The 22,870-nt window shown below is 35.4% G+C and overlaps 1 protein-coding gene across 3 annotated transcripts in view; it reads right to left on the minus strand.

The window, feature by feature from the left end:
• The window catches only part of mip40 (Myb-interacting protein 40), a 225,467-nt gene that overhangs the window by 134,276 nt on the left and 68,321 nt on the right, over positions 1-22,870 (minus strand). For all 3 annotated transcript variants that reach the window (XM_090406878.1, XM_090406870.1, XM_090406862.1), the window contains 2 exons: positions 14,090-14,146; positions 6,871-6,965 (listed from right to left, as the gene is read on the minus strand). In XM_090406878.1, the coding sequence (XP_090263004.1) occupies positions 6,871-6,965; positions 14,090-14,146 (152 nt within the window). The remainder of the gene's footprint in view (positions 1-6,870; positions 6,966-14,089; positions 14,147-22,870) is intronic.

Raw genomic sequence — 22,870 nt, forward strand, 5'->3', positions numbered from 1 at the left:
CCTAAGGTAGATATAGTTCCAAGTTTCTGTGGTGGGAAATGATGAGAATGACTATGTAGATATCTATTGGTATGAGCAGGTTTCCTGTATATAGAGATTTTTAATCTTTCAGAGCATTGTGTAATCATTACATCGAGGAAAGGTCAGGAGTGATTTTGTTCTAGATCAGCAGTAAATTTTATATTTGGATGTTGGTTGTTAAGATGAAGCAAATCTATGACAGATGTGCATCCATGACTCCATATAATGAAAATATCAACATAACAATGGGCAACCCACTGTCCCCAGTTTTAGCAAACATTTTCCTAGAAGATTTTGAAATGAAAGCTATATCTTCCTTCTCACTTAAACCAAAACTTTGGAAACGTTATGTTGATGATATTTTCATTATATGGAGTCACGGACGCACATCTCTCATAGATTTTCTTCATCATCTTAACAACCAACATCCTAATATAAAATTTACTGCTGATCTAGAACAAAATCACTCCTTACCTTTCCTGGATGTAATGATTACACGATGCGCTGAAAGATTAAAAATCTCTATATACAGGAAACCTACTCATACCAATAGATATCTGCATAGTCATTCTCATCATTTCCCACCACAGATGGAACTATATCTACCTTAGGACACAGAGCACGCTCTCTTTTGAATGAACCGGATGAACTCCAAAAAGAAATAAATCACCTGTCTCTTATCTTTAAACAAAATGGATACTCCAAAAAAAAGATTAAGAAATTTCTTCTAGATCCTCCTAGACAATGCACCACAGAAACTAATAATAATTTTAAAAGTAGCATCTCCATCCCATACATTAGCACAGTCTCTAACAAATTGGCTAAGGCCCTTAAAAAATACAACATTAGGACGTTCTTCACCACACTTCCAAAGATCCGTTCTTTTATCAGTCATCCAAAACCTATTCATCACAACCTAAAATATCCAGGTGTATATAAATTATGGTGTGATTGCAATATCCCTTATTTTGGACAAACCAACAAATCTATTGAACAACATATTGAGGAGCATAAGAGAGACATCTCCTATAAAAGATCACATGCAACTGCGTTGTCAAGTCATGTTCTTTTCTCAAACAATCCTAATGATAATCTCCAAAGTCACTCCGTTTGCTGGGATAAATCAGAAAATATTTTTCTGCTGTGGTGATGAGTTCGAAAGAAAAATCGTGGAATCCAGGGAAATCATTCTGAATCCTGAACACTTAAACAGCAATTTGAGTTATAACATCCCAGATAGCCATACTGCAGTTATTCAATATTGGCGTTCACAAGAGCCTGCACGCACACACGCAATAAACAATAGCACACCAGTTAGAACAACTTAAAAAATACAACATTTTTTGTTTCAATTATGTGTTGCAATTTTTACCTGTAATTTTCAGTTTTTTAGATGCTTCAATGTTTATTATTATTCTCTTCCTTTAATGAATACTTGATGAAGGCTGTTATAAGCCGAAACTAGTTGTATTATTCTCATAAAAAACTTTATAAGTTACCTCGGTTTTTAAGTCATTAAATCTATATTTTTTAAAAATGTGTGTGTGTGTGTATATATATATATATATATATATATATATATATATCATGAATATTATACAAACACTTCAAATAAACTTGACATTACTTTTTCCAAGAAAGAAAAAAAACATTAAAAAGTACAGGTAACTATTGTTATATGCAATTTTGTTTTCTGCATTTTTGCATATATGCCATTTAATTTTGGTAAAACTTCTGCTGCTTCCTATCCAAGGACGTGGAAGCTTCATACATGTGCCTTGTTTTGTACTTTGATCTAATGTGTCCCTAATGCTTTATTTATCTACTTTAAATGTAAATAAGTTATGCACCCTTTGAGCAAGATGTCAGCAAGAGAAAAACAAAACAAACTGAAATAAATAATGTGAATAAAGGCCAAGTGAAGGTCCTTCAAATATCCGTAGAGACCTAGGAAATACTATTCTTTAGAGGCAAAGTTGAAGTTCTGAATTGGTTTGATAGAGATGAATGAAGAATTGACAAAGGGCCACGGGACAGTGATTCTACACTGAGAGGTAAGTTACAGGTGCAATGGATATGGTATACCTTGGGGTGAGCCAGGAGGAAAATCCATGGAGGAGTTCAATATGTTTACTTTTATAGGTGGTTTAAAAATAGCATTAAGATTGTAATGGCATAGAATTGTATTTAATCTGATAACCCTTTAATGTATGGGATAGCTATGGTTTTACTGTAATTTATATTATTTTGCATTTTTTGATGAAGAACTTTATAACCGTCTTTTTGTTATAGCCATTATTTATAAATGTGTTGCTAATAATTTATAATTCTTGTTTAAGAGCAATTGTCATAGCTGTTTTTGAGGATCTTAATGACTCCAAGTTTTTATGAAGGGTGGTGATAGGAGTTAGCATATATATATATATACACACATATATATATATTGGCCGGTATGTGCAGGCTTGAGGTAGACAGTGAAGGACACAATGCCTGAAGGAAGATGTGTGACCAGGAAAGGAAGTGGGTTTTGATTTCAATTTCAATAGTAAATTGCATGCACTCATGTTGTTTGTTCAGGTGAAGTTTGGTAGTCATGTGGCCAGATAATGAAAACATTATCTATGTATCTAAACCTAACTGTAGGTCTTAAAGTAAAGGAATCTGAAGCATGTTGATCAAAAGTTTCCATAAAAAAATTAGCAATTTGGATAGTGACGGGAACATGGTTGTAGCTTCTTTTTGTAGGTAAAAAGTATTTTGTCACATGAATTAACCAGTAAGTAGTACGTGGCAAAAGAGCCATAATACTGGGTGGAAATTCGTTGACATTTGTGAAAAGTGCAAAAACGTCAAAACTGATTAATAAAAACATCTTTGTCGAGTGTTATGTTTTTAATTTTTGTTTATGAAATGTTCTGTGTTCTTTATAAAAACATATTCATGATAACTAAATACTTAAGGAATTGACAGCGTACACTAGAAATATAAATTAAATCAACTTTAATATATACTTTCCGATATTTTGGAAAGTATATATTAAATCTAACCAGCATATAAGCCTTTCTACAAGAAAAACATTAAAAACCTATAAAAACATATTCAACAAACTTTGAAGACCTTCCTCAGCCACCTGAACAAACATGAATGCATATAATTTACTATTAAAACTGAAAATCAAAACTCACTTTCTTTCCTGGATACACTGAATATCCTTCACTGTCTCCATTAGCCCACACATACTGGCCAATATATACAGGAAAACCTTGTTTAATGCGAATTCGATATACTTTGAGTAAAATGATGCTATTTCCTGCTTTAAGAGAGTGATTATTAATCAGTTAACGCAATTTTTAGTTATGCAAAATTTTACGTTACACGAAATTTTTTCTCGCCAATCTACAGCAAGCAGAAAAGCTGGAAGTCGTTAAGAGACATGAAAGTGGCGCTGAGTAATACGATGACTGTGCAAGACCTGGGATACAGCGATCTACAGTTTGGACTATATTAAATAAGAGCAAAAATATAATAAACAAGGAAAAGTTGCTACTGCTTCCTTAAGCATGCAAATATTCAGAAATATAAGCCATTTAATGATCGAGATGGAGCATCTTTCTATCACTCTGGATTGCCAAAAAAGAATACCTCTTAGTACAGGGAATATTCAGGCAAAAACTCTCAGTATTTTTTATCTCACTGAAAGAAACCAAATTTCAAGAGGAATGTGGAAGCTTTACTGCGAGTTTAGGATGGTTTGACCATTTTAAAAATCAAAATGGACTGCATAATGTACGAATAATTGGGGAATCTGCCAGTGCTGATAAAGATTCCGTGGCCAAGTTTCCTGAAGAATTGTAAAGGATAATTGAGGAGTGTGCATATAACGATTGGCAAATATTCAACGTTGACGAAACTGGTCTCTTTTGGAAACTTATGACAACAAAAACTTTCCTAGCTAAAACTGAAGCATCTCAACTAGGATACCAAGCATTTAGATACTTTTAATGTTAAATCTTAGATTTTGAAAAGCGAAAGATCATCTTACACTTTTATTAGGAGGCAATAGATTAATTAATTGCATTAAGTGAGGTTTTCCTGAAACTTGGAGTCATTAACATCCTCAAAAACAGCTGTAACAATTGCTCTTATGAAGAAGCTCTTAAACAAGAATTATAAATTATTAGCAACACATTTATAAATACTGGCTATAACAAAAATACCATTAATAAAGTTCTTCATAAAACTTCAGCAAAAAATGCAAATAATATATATTACAGTGAAACCATAGCTATCCCATACATTAAAGAATTATCAGATAAAGTAAATAAAATTCTATACCATTACAATCTTAATGCTACCTTCAAAACACTTGTAAAATTAAAAACATGTTCAACTCATTCAGGATCCTCTTCCCCTTGGCCCACCCTAGAGTATATCTATCCATTGCACCTGTAAAAAAAAAATAAAATAATATAAACACAAATGACACATTAAATTTAACAATTTTAGTAAAACAAGCCTCTCAAGATCATGCTCTTAACACTATACACCAAATTGGTTGGAAAGGTACCTGTTCCTTACATTATACAATTACCTGGTATGAATACAGGTTTTCCTTAACGCGGATCTGATTATCGCAGCGAAATTAATTGCGGCAATCCCTTGATATACGTGGCAAGAGTTTTGATTAACGGGCCTGCCTTTAAATTTGCCATGCAAAATCATGTTCACGCCACGTCGTCATCCAAATTCTCTTAATGATCTGTGTGAGAATGTGAAAGTTTTATTTTTCCCACCAAATACAACATCATTGTTACAACCTACAGACATGAGTGTCATTGCAACTTTCAAAGCCTAATTTCTTAAAAAGACATTCTCAAAGGCAGTTGAAACAACAACAGGTGAAAATCATGCCACGACGCTGAGTGCCAGCCAGTTACTTTGCTGCTATCATTAAGAGTGGGTGCATTACAAGCTCCAGTTGTTCTGTTGTACGTATTTACAAATTACATTCTTTGTAAATTTTACAGCCCATTGATCATGTCTAAGAATAAGAGCAATCCCACAACCGGGTCATTAAGTGAAAAAAAAAGAAGAGGAAGGTAATTACCTTAGATACAAAACTTGATATAATTAAAAGATTTAAACATGGTGAAAATAAAAGTAAGATCGGATGCGAATTTGGTTTTAACGAGTCTACAATGCAGACTATTTTATTCAAAGCTGATGAGCATTGCGAGCAAGGTAAAGTGGCATCTACATCTGCAAGTATGCAATGCACACGTAACCGGAGAATGGTTGAAATGGAGGATCTGTTGATTATTTGGCTGCAATCAAAAGAGAAATTCAATTAGTGCCTATAATATCACGGCCAAAGCTCTAAGCCTGTTTTCAAGACTTAAAGAGACTAAATATAAAAAAGACAATGACTTTTAATGGGATTATATTGATCAAGTGCATATAATAAACAACTATGTTATACCAACTAGTTTCACCAACTAAGGCTGTTGGCATCTTCAGGGTACATAACTGATGTAAGACACTAAAAAGTAAAAAAAAAAAAAAAAAACTATTACAAACTATAATCAACCGATTCAAATTATATTAAACAAAGAACAGAGCGCATACAATACATGCATAGAGCGTGCATGATCTCACTTGTTATTTAGGAACGTACTATAGTTGACACTGTAATTCAGTTCTGGCGAGTTGAGAGATGTAATGAGGGTCTTCCAGATCACAGGTAAGATTAGTCCTTGGTTCCTGTTAAGGTTTTGTATGCAGCAGGCAACTGCTGTGGACTTTAAAATAACAAGTGAGATCATGCACGCTCTATGCATGTATTGTATGCGCTCTGTTCTTTGTTTAATATAATTGGAATCGGTTAATTATAGTTTGTAACAGTTTTTTTACTTTTTAGTGCTTTACATCAGTTATATACCCTGAATAATGCAAACAGCCTTAGTTAGTGAAACTAGTTGGTATAACATAGTTGTTTATTATATGCACTTGATCAATATAATCCCATTAAAAGTCATCCCAGAGCTTTTTAGTTCAAGAAAATTAAACGTTTTTTAACATAAAAAAGACAATTCAAAATTCGCAGCTAGCAAAGGCTGGCTTGAAAATTTTAAATCTAGAGCTGAACTAAAGAATGTGAAAATAACAGGTGAAGGTGCAAGTGCCGATGAAGATGCTGCATCCACATTTCCTGCTGAGCTGCAGAAAATTATCAAAGAAAATTATTACGATTACCGGCAAATTTTCAATGTAGATGAAACTGGACTCTATTGGAAAATAATGCCATCTAGAACTTTTATATCAAAAAAAAAGAAGCAGCGCAGCCTGGCTATAATGTATCAAAAGATCGCTTAACTCCACCCCCTGACCCCCCCCCCCCCCCCGACTTTCAGACTGGTAGGCCGGTTCTCCTTGAATTCTGATGACTCGAAATTGGGGTTCAGCCCCCTGGCACATACGGCGCCCAACCCTCCGTGTTCCAGACTGGTAGGCTGGGTTCTCCTTGAATTCTGATGACTCGAATTTTGAAAACTCAAGGGGGGGGGTTTCCTCCCCCTGGCACCTATGCTGCCCAACCCCTCAAGTTGAGGACTGGTAGACGGGTTCTCCTTGAATTCTGATGACTCGAAGTTTGAAGACTCAACACTCAGGGTAGCCCCAGATCAAAAAGTTTCAAATAACTTGACAAAAAACGTGACACAAAAAAAAACTTATTTTATATTATAGAGTAAATAAATATTATCTTTCCTTGTGTTTTTGTGTAAATAATTCATAGAAACAACTAGATATCAGTTGAATAGATACACTTATCATTTGTTAATACAGACTCACTAGCATTCCTGGTAGCAACATCATCTTTGCGTCTCCTTTTTCTTTGAGTTCTCTGAGTCTGTTTCTTTGTTGGTGATGATATAGGAGATGGTTCTCTGTAAGTATATTATGAAAGCTTAAATACCCTAATGACTTATATTAATAATATGTAATAATATATAATAATATTCAACTTCATTAACTAGAACAATCGGAACTTGCCAAACAGGCTATCTCCACCAGACAGAAATCTTTAGAAGAAAATAAAGATTCTCCATAAAGTAATTATGTATAAAAGTAATTATCTCTCAGAATGCTCATATAAAGAAAGTTGTGAAACTTTTCTATGTGGACCAAATTTAAATAGAAGTTATGGAATAAAATCATTCCTTTTACAGGAAGTAGTTCGTCACAAGTTTCATGCACTACTGTTATCCTTTCCTTGTAGCTTCTCCAGCCTAGGAGAAGCCATGGCACTGCTCATAGACGCCTCCTAAGTCTGTCAGAATTACCAATTTATAGTTCAACACTTACACCCTTTCTGGACTGAGAAATCCACATTTAACAACCTCCCATAACATGGCTGCATGGTGACTCCAATCAGGGAGTCCACATTTAACAATCTCCCATAACATGACTGCAGAGTGACTCCAATCAGGGAGTCACTCTGCCTTCCTGATTGGAGGCAGAGTGACTATCCATAACTAAAGTTATAGATACATCTTCCAATGCTATTATCAGATCCATCACTCTCAACTTGCTGGTCTCCTCCATAACATGCTATTTCAGGTAAGTATCCCTGTATAAATAACACTTCAATCTTGATATGTTCTCTTTTCTCCTTCATCTACGTCCCTACAGATCAAGTCAGCCATAATAACTGTTGTGATAATTTTCTAATCCATATCTTCCTGTGGACCCCGCCACACACAATGGTGAATAGCAGCAACCACCAATGGGATGCTCAAGGGATGAAAGCTATACAACTGAGAGGAGACCTCCACATAGCCTTTAAAAGGAATGTGGAGAACCAACCAGGCTTTCTGATATAATGCCCAACCTTCACCTTCTCATGGTGCACCATTAGGTATCTACCTATATACTGAATGATTCTGAGGATGGGCTGGAAATTTGGGATTTAGCCAACCAAACTGCATTCTCATTGGCTTAAACCACTGGTACAACATGAAAGAATTTCATTGCCAGTTGGAGCATCGGCTGGTTAAACAAGGCTCCCGCTGTTTTCACCAGGGAACCAGGGTGAACAGCAAAAAGTCAGCTACTGGAACAAATCCTGAAACACACCCCAACTCATCAGAGTTCAAGATCAGTACTATCAACATAAGAAGCCTGAATAGCAAAGAAATGGAAATAGCTGAGCAATAAATACAAAATATTATATTCAGGCAATGACAATCAAGGAAAAGAAGGAGTAGCCATAGTATTCAACACTAAATAGGAGGCTAATCTTGAATGGCAAGCAGTCTCAAGTAGAGTGATGTGGGCAAATATGAGGATGGGGAACTGGACAATGAGACTTATTTGTACATATGGTCCCAAAGAAAATTCTACTAAGGTAGAAATGGAGAAATTTTTAAGGCTTTAGAGAAAGCAAATGACACAATGAAAAAGGAAAAGTTGCTCCTTGTTGGGGATCTAAACATCAAAGTAGGAAATGATTGTCAGACATTAAGAAATATTTTGGGAAAATCTGAAAAAAACAGCAAAACTTAATAATAATGGCAAATACCTGTAGGTTTTCTGCTCAGGACATGGACTGGTTATTACTAACACCATGTTCCAACATAAAAATGTGCACAAATTCACATGGAGAGAAGAGGCAAGGAATAATAAAAGTCTCATTGACTATGTTATTGTTGATAGTGATGTTTTCTCACTGGTGCAGGACACTAGAGTGTACAGAGGATTTGTAATTGAAAGTGATCATCATTTAGTCTTCAACAAGATGAAATTAAATTTCATACTGAAAAAATGAACATGTAAGAAAGTTTTAAAGTGAATAAAAGTTGAGTGAATAAAACTTAATAATAATGGCAAATACCTGTAGGTTTTCTGCTCAGGACATGGACTGGTTATTACTAACACCATGTTCCAACATAAAAATGTGCACAAATTCACATGGAGAGAAGAGGCAAGGAATAATAAAAGTCTCATTGACTATGTTATTGTTGATAGTGATGTTTTCTCACTGGTGCAGGACACTAGAGTGTACAGAGGATTTGTAATTGAAAGTGATCATCATTTAGTCTTCAACAAGATGAAATTAAATTTCTGAAAAAATGAACATGTAAGAAAGTTTTAAAGTGAATAAAAGTTGAGCAACTCTCAGATGTAAACTGTAGACTAAAATACACAAAGATTATTTAAGAAAAAATGAAAGAGTTTGAGAACAGGAACCAAACCTTGGAAATTCACTGGCAAGCCTGGAAGAAAACACTAACTGATTCAGCTATAGAGGCATGTGGTGAGGTTGTCTGCAAGGAGAGAAAAATCAGAACTCCATGGTGGACACAGGAAGTTAAAGAGGCAGTGAAGGAAAAGAAGAAAGCATATCAAAAGTTCCTGGCAAATAAGTCAGCTTGTGCTATTAGAGAATACAGAGACAACTGCAAGAATGCTAAACACTGTGTAAAACTAGCTAAACAAAAGTCATGGGAGGACTTTGGCAAGAATATAAAAAATAAATATCAAGAAGGTGGCAAAATATTCTGGAGGTTGTTGAAGAAGCTTAGGAATAGAGGAAAGAGTGCTGTAAAAGGAGTTAGAGATGATACAGGTGACATGAAAATGGGAGAAAAAGATATCCTTGAAGTATGGAGTAATTACTTCGAAAAATTGCTAAATGAAACAATCAATGATAACAGCACAGTGGTAAAAAACACTCAACAGGTATGCAGTCAGCAATACATATCCATACTTGAAGTAAAAAAGCCATCAAAAGCCTGAAATGTGGAAAGGCAGGCAGAGTAGATGATATCTGACCAGAAATGCTCAAGAATGGAGGTATAAGTCTTGCAGTGGCTGCACTAAATAGTTCAGAAGGCCTGGACAGAGGAATGAATCCCAGATGATTGAAGTAAAGCTCTCATAGTACCAATATATAAAAAGGGAAATAAAACTAAATGTGAAATAATAGAGGTATTTCCATACTGAGTGTTCCTGGAAACATTTATGCAAGTATACTTGAGAAATGGTTGAGAAGGATTGTGGAAGGGAAGTTTGGTGAAGAAGCTGGATTCAGGGCAAATAGATGCCATCAAGATCTGATTTTCAGGTTGCGACAAATAGTTGAGAAATATTATATCAAGCAATACTTACTCTTTATTTGAATAGTAAGTCAGTAGTTAGAATTGAAGGAAGTACAAAAAGATGATTTGTTGTTAAATCTGGTGTCAGACAAGGATGTACATTATAACATCTGTGATTCATTATCTATATGGATCACATTATGAAGGAAATTGGTATTAAACCTGATATCAAAATTGGAGTTGTTAATCTCAGCTCTTTATCTTATGCAGATGATGTTATATTTCTAAATAAGTCCTGTACAAGTTAGCAAGATTCCCTGACAAAATTGAACAACTGTTGTAATAGATATGGTATGAAGGTCAGCAATAACAAGGCAAAGACAATGAAAATAGGCAGAAACATTGAAAATATCAACTGCATCTTGAATGGAGAACCTATAGAACAAGTAAACATTTCAACTATTTAGGCACAATTTTTAGTAAAGATGGTAAATTAAATATGGAAATAGACAACAGAATCAACAAAGCTGGTATGGTAAAAATTCAACTGAATAAATTTATATAGAATAAGAGAGAAATTAGTCAAAACACTAAATTAGCTATATACAAGGCAGTGTTCAAACCGATTTTAACTTATGGATTGAGAGCTGCCCTAGAAATAAAACACTTGACCAAAGACCAGAGACCAACAGATATGAGAACACTGAGAAAGATTAGGGACATTAATAGATGGCATCAATGGCAATATCATATTAAAAACAAGGATATTAGGAAATAACTTGACACTGTTAGCATCAAGGAATGTGTTAGCAGAGCTAATCTCAGGTGGTTTGTCATTTAAACAGAATTGGAGAGGAAAGATTAGCAAACAAGTGTTTTATGCCAGGTTGGCAGGAAGACACCCAGAGGAGGACCGAGATATAGGTGGATTGATACAGTACAAAGTGCCTTAGAAGACAGAAATATAAGATGTGATAATGTTGGAGTCTTGACAGGTAACAGATTAATTTGGAGGAAAACTGTAGATAGGAAGTGAGTAATGATGTAAGTTCTTCATGTAGTACTTTCATAATATCCTGTACACCCCTTGAAGGTACATGTCAGTAATTTGATGATGACCAATATATTTTGTGTTATTGGCCTCTATCTCACACCAGACAGCCTTAAATGAACCATCTATCCAAGACCTAAAATCTTCTAACTTCTAATTTTGTTGTTGGAAGTTCACTTATCAGCAATAACCACTCCTATTCCCTCTATCCTCCCTGAAAATAAAATATTCTTTACATTCTATCCTTGAAACTATCATTTTCTATCAACCAGGTCTCGCTGATGCATAAAATTTTTGGCTAAGTTGAGCTGATTAATGCCAAAAACATCTCTTTTTTATTTTTGATACTTCTGGCATTAATGTAAAGGCTTTTCATTTCAATATTCATTTCAACATCTCCTTGAACCCACAGTTACTCTCATGCAATGTCATTACCAACCTATTTAGATTTGAAATCTGTGAAACTGCATTTGTCTCAGGAGTAGGTAAACCCTACACTTGACTGCGTCTTCTCCCTCTCCCCCCCAATACTCCTAAATTTTCATTGCCAACCTCTCACTGAACAGCACTCTTTCCAAACATCTAACTCAAAAACCATTCAGATGCAGTTCATAAGGCATGTGCAAGTCCTCTCATCCATTAAATTCACTCCATATATCTACAAAGTGCACACCATTCCTCCTGCACAATCTTCTGATTGATTCATAATCATGGACTTTCTTAATTCAGTCCTGTCATAACGACTCAATCACAGTGGACTCAAAGTCTTTACTTTCTCACTCTTTTGCTTCTATCAGCAATTCTTTTATATCTTATCTCATTGCATATTTCTTACCTTTCAAATCATTCGTACCAGCACACTATTAATTTTTTTCGCTTCTCCCCCTGCCTTGCAAACTAACAGCTTCACTAACAATCTTCATCTGCACCTGGGAAACACGCACACTTTTGTCACTTTCTCATTAAGTACATCCCTTATCAGATCTCCATATAATACTTTCTCTTTACTTCCAGTTTCTTGCACTTTCATACTTTTCTCATTCATCTTTTCTTTCATTCTCCCCCCCCTTTTTTCCCCTGTTGTATCACATCAATCATTTCTCCAGTTGCTCTAGCTCATTTTGTACAGCGAAGACTACTGCATAAGCATGCTATTTTACTCTTCATTGCCACTTCATCATTCACATTACCTTCAGCATTCATATTTCAGGCATTATCATTCACTCCTTCCACGTTCTAGGTAAGATTTTCACTATCTTGCCTTACATTGTTAATATTAGAAACTTAATTTTCCTACTTTCCACCCAGCTTGTATTTCATGCACTCTCACATGAAACATTTTCAACACTCTCTCTCTCCCCACTCTTGCCTTCATACCATAAGTCTTTAGGTGGTAAATGAATTTCATAGCACAGTATGAGACCACTGACCTGGGACAGTAATAATGAGTTTTATGTCTGCACTGCATAATTCAGCTGTGATAATAGGGAGCCCTCTCATAATAGCATTATGAAATGACTCCTCCATATTATCACAGCTTAACCTAGGAACATTTCTGTGTAATTTTGTCATTAAAGCTGTTCAATTAAACCAATTGTCTTTTATAATACTGATCCTTAAATACTAAATTTAATCAAGATATGGAAATATCACAATTCTGAATTATTCTACTATTCCAATTATAGTAGAGGGGGGGAAAAACAATCTCACTGGTCAGCCTTGTACCTAGGACTTGCTAACAATGAAAATTGCTGTCCTACACCAAATAAGTATTAGAGGTATGTTCTTAAAACTGTTCATGCAATACAGAATGAAATTGTTCAGAGTAGAATTTGCTAATATTTCCACTGCTTTTGCTAAAAGTATCATGATAATCCACAACAAAGTCACACTGTTCACAAAACACTTAGCAGCTTGCAAAACTTTTGTTTAAAAAAAAGAAAAAAGGAAGAAAAAAAAAAGATGAGCATATCTCTGAAGTTATAACATTTATCATTAAATGTAATCCATGTTTGGTTGGTTTCCAGAATGAAACACTGAAACGACTTGGCAAATTTCAATGGAGATTACAAACACAAAATTTCTTTAAATTCCACCCAGCTGGTATGGAATTATTAACATTCATTTGAATCATTGTCAAATTTTTATTATTATTATTGCATGACACCTCCAGGGAGTCCAAAGACTCATCGAGGGAGGTCACCTATTCTACAACTCTCTGTCTCCCACTCAAACCACCAACTACAACGAACCACAACTACACCAATGCCATCTACCGCCCTTCACTACTACTAGTATTTTCGTAGACAATCGCAAACATCCATGCCCACAGCAGGATTCGAACCTGAAGCCTTTTGGCTGGAGAGCAAATACGCTAACCACTCAGCCAACCAGGCTGGCAATAAATTCCGTCCACCTAAAGCAGAGTTGTTGCAGTATATACTTTCAGCATGTTATGGTCATTTGCATCCCTGCAGTGATCAAAAAACAAAAAATGGAATAGCCGGTTGAAGTTTCATAAGGATTCCAAATATTAAATTTAAGTAAAATTCATCCCCGAGTTTTAGAATGACCTACATATGCATTTTAAAAAACATACCTAAAAACCAGCCAGACAATATAAGCTGAATGCCTGAAGAGTTATGATAACCCCCCCCCCACCAAAAAAAAAAAAAAAAGTTTCAGGAAAGTCAACACAGTTGGTCATATGTCATGTTACATCATGCGTAAATGACTGTAGTTATAATGATCAAAAAATCAGGATCAGCAAAATAATAGCTTCTCAGTTTTGGCTCCGATTTGAAACAGTAATAACAGCAAAAGAGAAATGTTTGCTCCAAGTTGCAGTTAAAAAAAGCAGCATTTTATACTGTTATTTTAATAATTCCGTGTTTTCTTATATAATTTAATGCCAACTTACTTTTTTATCACTATCTCAAGTGGGCCCTTACATATCTCATCTTCTGAGGAACTAGGACTGCAAATAAAAAAAAAAATGCAAAATAATTTTAATGCTCTAAATCACTATACTGATTCATATAAAAGATTTTTTTTTTTTTAAACATATAACACAAGTATTAGAATGGGGATCACTAAAAAGTAGACTGTAGTCTTCTAAATAATGCTAATAGACTTTTCACGAATCTCCAAAGCAATATGGTGAAATCTGAAAAGAACGACATTTTAATTTTGCATATCCTCTTGTTCACCTATAACATTTAACATTGCTTGAGAAAAAGTCAATGGACAACTCCATGTACAAGGTGCATCATGGCACATAACGAGTAGTGTTTGTAGCCGGTACAATAGAAGGAATATGATGCTCCCAAGTCGGTGCACCTATGTCCAGGTGAAATGGTTGTGAGAAAGGAACTGATGGAGTTTCAAAGAGGTGTTGTGATAGGACGTCATGTTGCAGGCCTATCTGTTTGGTAAATTGAGGCATGCATCCCAGGTCAATAATCAGTGATGCTATACTGAGGTGGAAGCGAAGGGAGTCAAATGCAAGTGCTACTGCACTGGATGATCCACCACACTCACTGAACACGACCTACAAAGTGTTATAGGGTATTATGAAGGATAATACACAAAAGTGCCATTCATCGGCTGACACAGTGAAATACAGAGATCTGGGAATGGACTGGAACACATGAATCTGCATTCAGAACCAAGGCTCATAACATGGGTTTCCATGATAGGACTGCAATATGCAGTCCCACATTACCTGAAATAACATGCAGAACTGTATTCAGAGGTGCAAAGAGTGTGTACAGAGGGACGCTGAAGCCTGGAAATCTGTGTTATGGAGTGACAAATCATGCTACACCCCTACCAAGCAGATGGGCAGGTGTGGCAAATTCCTTGTCTCTTACTAGAGTGCATAACTCCAACTACAAATTCAGCAGTGGCAGTATGCTGGTGTGGTACTGTTTTTTTTTTTTTTTGTCTGATTTGGCCTCTGTGGTGACATGAATACTGAACTCCAAGAGGTATCTGAACATTCTTGACAATGCAATGTTTCCTACTTTGTGGCATTTCTACAGAAATGACCATTGTCTCTTTCAGTAAGACAAAGCATGACATCATAAGGCTGCTGCTGTTGTAACTGCATAGTTTGTGAACATGAACTTCACACTTGACTGACCTCCACAGAGCCCTGATCTCAATCCTAATGAACATTAGTAGGATGAACTGAAGTCTCTGGTGAGGTCAAGGGACATCTGCCCAACTATCCAGGACCTCATTATATGCCTACGAAGAATGGTCCAAAATTCCCACTAATCGCTATCATACACTAGTGTGCCCCCATAAGATTGCTGCAGTCATCACAGCAAAAGGAGGTCCTACATCTTATTAAGGTGGGAACCATGGCTGTTTGTTCCTCAAACAATGGTGTCAGTTGACTTCTTTCTCTGCAGTGTACATGACATTTGCAAATCCATGAACAAACACTAACTTTGACTCCAAATTGGACTTTTTTTTAGCAAAAACCATCAGCAATATAATATAAAGATTCTCTAATTATTCAATAATAATAATAAAAGGAAGTGAAATGGATGTTGATATTTTTTTACCGATATTTTATTGATATTTCTACCAAGGTATCTAAGATCTCAATGAGTCACTCATTCTTCTAACATTTGGCTGAAGAAAGTCAACATGAATTGTGCTGGAGAACAGACATAAGAAAATAATTACTCTTTGTTAAAAGAGGGTAGAAATGGGGAATCATTTTAAAGCGCAACCACTGGAGGATCCTTAATGTGACCATCTCATCATTCCAAAACAACCTCTGTGTAGGCTAGGATAAAAGTAATTATTAATTACTTCTTATGGAAGAATCGTGATCAGATCTGGATACTGATCACTCTTCAAACACGGTCTCCTCAGGAACCAATATAGCAGCAAACAAACAAACAGATGGCAAAATTTACTAGTCAAACATTACTCTACTGCAAGCAAGTTCAATACAACAAAGAAGACAAAAAGTGCAGGAAAATTGCAAAACAGCTGCTAATACAATCCAGAACCTATCCCCTCTGAAGACATCTTTATTCAGGACCTCACAATGACAGAATTAGAAACAGCAATTACTCAAATGGACACTGACACATCACCCGGAATTGATCTTATCTTTGGACATATGATTAAAAACATGGGGAAAATAGCCAAAAACTGCCTTCTGAAGATATTTAATGCCTCTTGGAATGCAGGTAAACTACCAAAAATCTGGAAAACATCAGTCAATATACCCTTACTAAAACCTAAACAAAAACCCTAGTGACTGTAACAGCTACAGACCAATGCTTTGACTAGCACTCTCTGTAAACTAAACGAAAGAATAATACATACCCGACTTATGAAATGGCTCTTAGAAAATAACAAGATCAACTTCTACCAAACTGCATACAGGTCTCAACACAGTACAGAAGATCAATTATTTTATCTTTGCCAACCAGTCATAGATGGCTTTCAAGAAAAACCACCAAAGAAGACAACAGCAATATTCTTGGATCTCACAGCTGCCTACGATTGTGTCTGGAGACAAAAGTTAATAAAAATTGCATACGATACTGGAATAAGGGGGAATGCATTAATTTGGATTTCAGATTTCATGAAAGGAAGAAAAATGAAATAAAAGTCAATGGAATTTATTCCAACATGCACCAAACTTGGGCTGGAGTCCCACAAAGTTCTGTTTTAAGCCCACTCCTCCTATTTCTCATCTATATGAACAATATCCATCCTCACATAATAAAATACCACAAAAATAGCATGCTATGCAGATGATATTGCAATCTGGCATACAAGCAGGTAATCCTCAATGATCTGAAAACGTCCTAAATAATTCAATAAAAGGCTTAGAAAGATGGGCAAAGGAACTTAAACTACAGATAAACCCAGAAAAAACAAATCTGAACATCGTCTCCACTGATAGAAAAAAATAGACACAATTACAACCCTCAAATCAAAATACAGCATATAATACCAAAATAGAAAAAAAAAAACAGTCTCCAAAATACTTAGGCCTAACCCTAGACACTGAACTGAGATTTACAACTCATATTACAAATATATCTAATAAAGCTCTTAAAAAAGCTTAATATCATCAAAAACTTTGTGGAACAAAGTGGGGTGCAAAACCGAAGACGCTCAAAACTACATATACGGCACTCATACAACCCACTGTGGAATATGCCTCATCAATCTGGGCTCCAGCTTCTACTAGCTCAAAAGAAAAATTTCACAGAATACAATCAAGAGCAGCAAAAATTATCATAGGTGCAGTCTCATCCAAAAATAATTTAAAAGCTCAACAAGAGTGTGGGCTTCACATACTAGAAGACAGAAGAAAACTCTCCACAGTTAAATTCACTAACAGAATCAGGAGCCACCAACAGGATCACATCTCACTCAGGATTTTCGATGCCTGGACAAGAAAATCTAGACTAAAGAGATCATCTACGATAAATATGATCAAAAAAATTAGAAAACAGATTGACTTAGAGCACCTATCCATTGAAATAAGCAAAGATCATTCTTTTCCATTATTCTACCAAAAAACACAATAATAAACTTAAATCTCCTCGAACCTTGTTCAAAAAAAGATTCACAGCAAGAAAATAAAAGAAAAGGACTTGACACTATACATCACTTAAATAATCCAAACCATGTCATTGCCTACACTGATGGATCATCTGATGAAGCACTCAACCAAAGAGGTTCAGGGGTTTTTCTAACTCTACCTGGAGGTGAGGAAATGCAAATCAAAACCACAGCTGGCAAAATAGCTTCAAACTTCACTTGTGAATTAACAGTCATACAAACAGCTCTCAAATTCCATCTCTCAAATTCAGTAATAAACATTACAGAAGGAATAACCATCTACAGTGACTCAAAAGCTGCACTTGAGACATTAAAAAAATGGAAAAGCAAAACTCACACAGGAAATTCATTAACTACTAACTTTAAATTTGAAAAATAAAAACTGCACAGTGCAATGGATACTAGCCCATGTAAATATCTAAAGCAATGAAAGAGCAGATAGACTAGCCAAAGAAACAAGATACTCAAAAATTACATCCACTATCACTAACTGGTGCTAACTCTATTGCCAAAATAAGATTGGTAAAACAAACTATCAAGAAGAGGAATGAAATCAGTGAAATTAATGATGATTGTGGTTATTTCTCTATTTTCATTAATTTCATTGATTTCATTCTTCTTCTTGATAATTTGTTTTAGGATTAAGGACAGAATATTTTAAAGGCATGAAAATTCAGCCAGATGGTAGTAGGAGCTATAAGAATTATATATTTAGTTTAATCCTTTAACCAAGTGTAAGCAAACAAAGTTTGTGCCTAAAGTATCTTCAGGACTGGGGCAACTTGTGGCAAAGGTGGACTGACTTCACATCACTTGCCTTAGTATCCCATAATGCAAAACACATCTCCTTGCAGACATGTACAATGCTATACATTATGGGAAGGTCACTACCCAGACCAGTTTCGACCTTTATTGGTGTCTCTTCAGTGAGAGCCAGACCCAGAGGTGATACCAAGGTTGAAGCAATGCAGAAGTCATATTTCCACATATAAGTTGCCAAAAGGTGTCACACCTTATTATTAAATTACTCTGGATTATAGAAAGATGTAGGAAGTTTTTTCATTTGGTTAGACTATAAATTATATATATTTAGTTTAATCCTTTATCCAAGTGTAAGCAAACAAAGTTTGCATCTGAAGTATCTTCAGGACTGGGGCAACTCGTGGCAAAGATGAACCAACTTCACATCACTGGCCTTAGTATCCCATAATGCAAAGACGTCTCCTTGCAGACATGTATAATGCTATGCATTATGAAACATACAAAAACTGTCAAGGAGTTGGACTAACACCTGTCCAAATTTATTCTTGTCCAGCAATTGCTGCTCTACAGAAAATTGACTAACCTTAGAGAAAAGCTCTACGCCATCAAAGTAAAACATATTGCCAAAGCAGTTCTACAGATCCACAGTCATATCTAGAAACTATTCAATGGACTTAACAACATGGAAGAATGGTGAGACAATGTACTCTTTGACTAAAGAGACCCAAGTTCAATTCCTCATGAGAGGAATCTTTATATCTACATTTTTTTTTTTAAATTGAAGGTGAGTTAACTAATCTCATAAGTAAGTTTTAGCATCATACCATCTGCCACCCTATTAGTGGGTGGCAGTGGTATAGTGCATGAGTAGATTATGTATTATGCACATTATGTGAAGCACTTCCCTGCAATGAGTACTTGGACACCATGTGGAAGAGTCACATGATAAATAATATCATCAGATCATTTCATTATACATTGTTGGCTTGAGAGAGAAGAAAAAATATTTATATAGTCCTATGTCTTGAGATAACCCTGTCAGTAGTAGTATTTAGAGAAGAATCTCTGAATTAGCAAAGAGATTATTAATTGCCATTTGTTATGAGATTATCTCTATTGAGATTTTTTTTTTATTCCGAGTGTTTATTATTATTTACACAGGGGTTCAATTCCGATTGGTGCAATGACTTAACTGTTTATTTTAGAATCCGGAAAATCAGTGACTCAAGACCAAATACAAAAAAAATGCACATTTAATAAAATTAAAACAATATATATACACTTTAAATAAAATTACATAACTACAAAATATCTGGATCCAAGGCCTTCTAAATACATCTACACTTTAGAGATTTTCTTATTCCAAAAATATTAAAATCACCCATTCTCTGACTCATTCTATTAATGGATTGTTTAACATATACTTAATCACATCCTTAATCGGAGCCTAAAGACTGTTTTCACAACAACAAAAATTTTCATAGTCTGTTTCTTTGTTAGGGCCTTTTTCAGAAAATATTTCCATGGGATCCTTATGTAGTATACAATATTATTCCTCAATTAAGTATAAATAATGTTACAGTTCAGTTTGATGCACAAACTACTAATATTTGTACCAGAGAAAAAATTTTCTCCTACTACTTCAAAAACAACATATCTAAGTTCAGCTAATTCCATCTCCCTTTCCCGTAGAAAGAACAAATATATCCAGTGTCCTTAAGACAGATGAAACTTTCCAATCAGCGTTTCCTCGAACATTCCTTTAGAACATCGACTGCAAATCTTCTTTTATTTAATAGTTACTTGTTGACAGTCTCAACTCCTCCAGTTTAAAGACTGATAGCGTTACTATTCCTTCTCAGAATCGACTATTGATATTCTTCCAACTGTCACATAAAACTAAATAAACTTCATAAGAACAAAATTCCTCCAGTCTGCGTTCTTAAACTTCCATTAGCTCTCTCTTGGTGTGTAATCTAGCCCACCTCCTCATGGTGCACCCTGGGTAATGCTAATTGAGCTAGAGTGATTTGGCAGCCGGTCTGACACTTAGTTCTCCTGGCTAAGGCATGCAGTCAAACAATACTGATTTTTCTAATTTTATTGATAATGATGACAAAAAACTGGGATTTAGCCTTAAGATGTGTCAACTGAATATCGAGAGAATTAACAGGGCAAAATGTGACTATCTCTGCAAAATACTACAAGAAATTAACATTGATGTTGTGCTTCTTCAAGAAATGCATGCTGAAAATGAAGACGACCTTAATAGAAGAGGAAAAATAACTAGTTATACCCTGAGTAGTGCTACATACCACCAGAATTATAGCATTGCAACATATATTAAGGATGATATAGAAAATGCTTCTGTCCTGACAACGAGATTTGATAATGATACTCATCTTGTGAGTGTGAAAATTCACAACATAACAATAGTCAATGTCTATAACCCTCCTTTAACATCATGGTCTATAGATGTGATACCCACTTATCAACATCCAAGTGTATGGATTGGCGATTTTAATAGCCATCATGAAGAATGGACGTACCGTGATAATAACGGCTGCAGTACTGCCCTCATTCAATAGGCAGAAATAAATAATATACACCTTGTATTTGATGCCAATGATAGAAATAAATTTAGATCAGCAGCATGGCAAACAGAGTCTAATCTGGACTTATGTTTTGTTTCATTAAACACAGAAGGGCAACCATTACCAGCAAGACGATATGTACTTTCTAACTTCCCACACAGTCAACATCTACCGGTGTTACTAGAAATTGGTATGATACTACCTAAAGCAAGATCCTTTCCATGATCACGTTGGAATTTTAAAAAGCAAATTGGAGAAATTTTGCAAATGAATTGGATAAATGTGTCTGTTGCATACCTGCTAGAGTTGTGGAGTACAAGAGATTTGTAGGAGCAATCATATCAACTATCATATCAAAATATATCCCTAGAGGTTACAGAAAAGATTATGTCCCCTGGATGGAATGAAGAGAGTGAAAATCTCTATAGAGAGTTCCTCAAAAGTGAAGATCCTGAAATAGCAGATGAGTTCAGGCTATGTAGTAATTCATCTTGAAAAACAAAATGGATTGATACGATTGAAAACCTTGAACTTCAAATGTTCAAGTAGAAAAGCTTGTAATCTTCTTCAACTATCCACAACTAATCTACCTAAAAGAAAAAGTATAACTATCTCCCCTGAGTAATAGCTAATCAAATCGTTTATATACCAAGGGCACCTAGGGACTATGAACATACCAAGAAAATTAAGAACTTAGAGCTTTAAAAACAAATGCCCCTGCTTTCTCACAATATGCTTCAATCTTCACTATAGATAAAGTAAAAGCCATCATAAAAGATATCAAAGCAGGCAAGGCCATAGGCTCCGACGGTGTCCATCCTGAATTTCTGATTAATAGCAGGCCAAATATTATAAAATAGCTCTGAATTCTTTTCTGATATATTATTGACTGGTCAACTACCTAGCCAGTTTAAGAAGTCAAAAATAGTTGCTATTCTTAAACCTGGAAAACCACCCCAGGAGGCAAAAAGCTACAGACCTATTGCTTTATAGAGTTGCACACCTATAAAATGTTAGAACGGCTTCTGTACAACAGATTGTCCATACCAATCATGCAGCATGTCCCGATTGAACATGCCAGCTTTACAGAAAACGTGGTTGCTGTGATCAAGTGCTCACTTTAACATCATACATAGAAGCTGGATTCCAGAAGCAAGAAAAAACATCAGCTGTCTTCTTGGACCTATGATACAGTATGGCATGAAGGTCTTATATAAAAATTTCTTAGCATTGTCCCATGTAAACAGACTGTGCACTTAATTTCCTCCATGCTCACAGAATGTTTCTTTCAAGTTCTATTAGGAAATACAATGTTCATGGTCTTCCACAAGGGTCAGTATTGGCACCCTTACTTTATAACCTACACACACACACACGACTTGACCACTACCATCTCACGCAAGTTCTGTTATGCTGATGACACTGTAATTGCCATTCGACACAAAAACATGAGTCAGGCTGAAGAGGTACTCACAAAAGATCTGAAAACAATAGGTGAATATTACAAAAAATGGAGGCTCACTCCAGCTCAATCTAGACAAAACAGAAGTATCAAGTTTTCACCTTAATAATCACATGGCAGATGTCCCTTTGCATATCTGCTTTGAAGGATATTTACTACGACACAGTTTCCAAAGTACTTGGGTGTGACCCTGGCCCACACGCTCTCTTACAAGCAACACCTAACAAATGTTTCTGCTAAGTTAAGAACCCATAACAACATAATGCAAAAACTAATA

This window comes from Typopeltis vanoorti, chromosome 2, assembly GCF_054136105.1.
Source record: "Typopeltis vanoorti isolate ZY-2024b chromosome 2, IOZ_Tvanoo_1.0, whole genome shotgun sequence".
NCBI classification, from domain to species: Eukaryota; Metazoa; Arthropoda; class Arachnida; order Uropygi; family Thelyphonidae; genus Typopeltis; species Typopeltis vanoorti.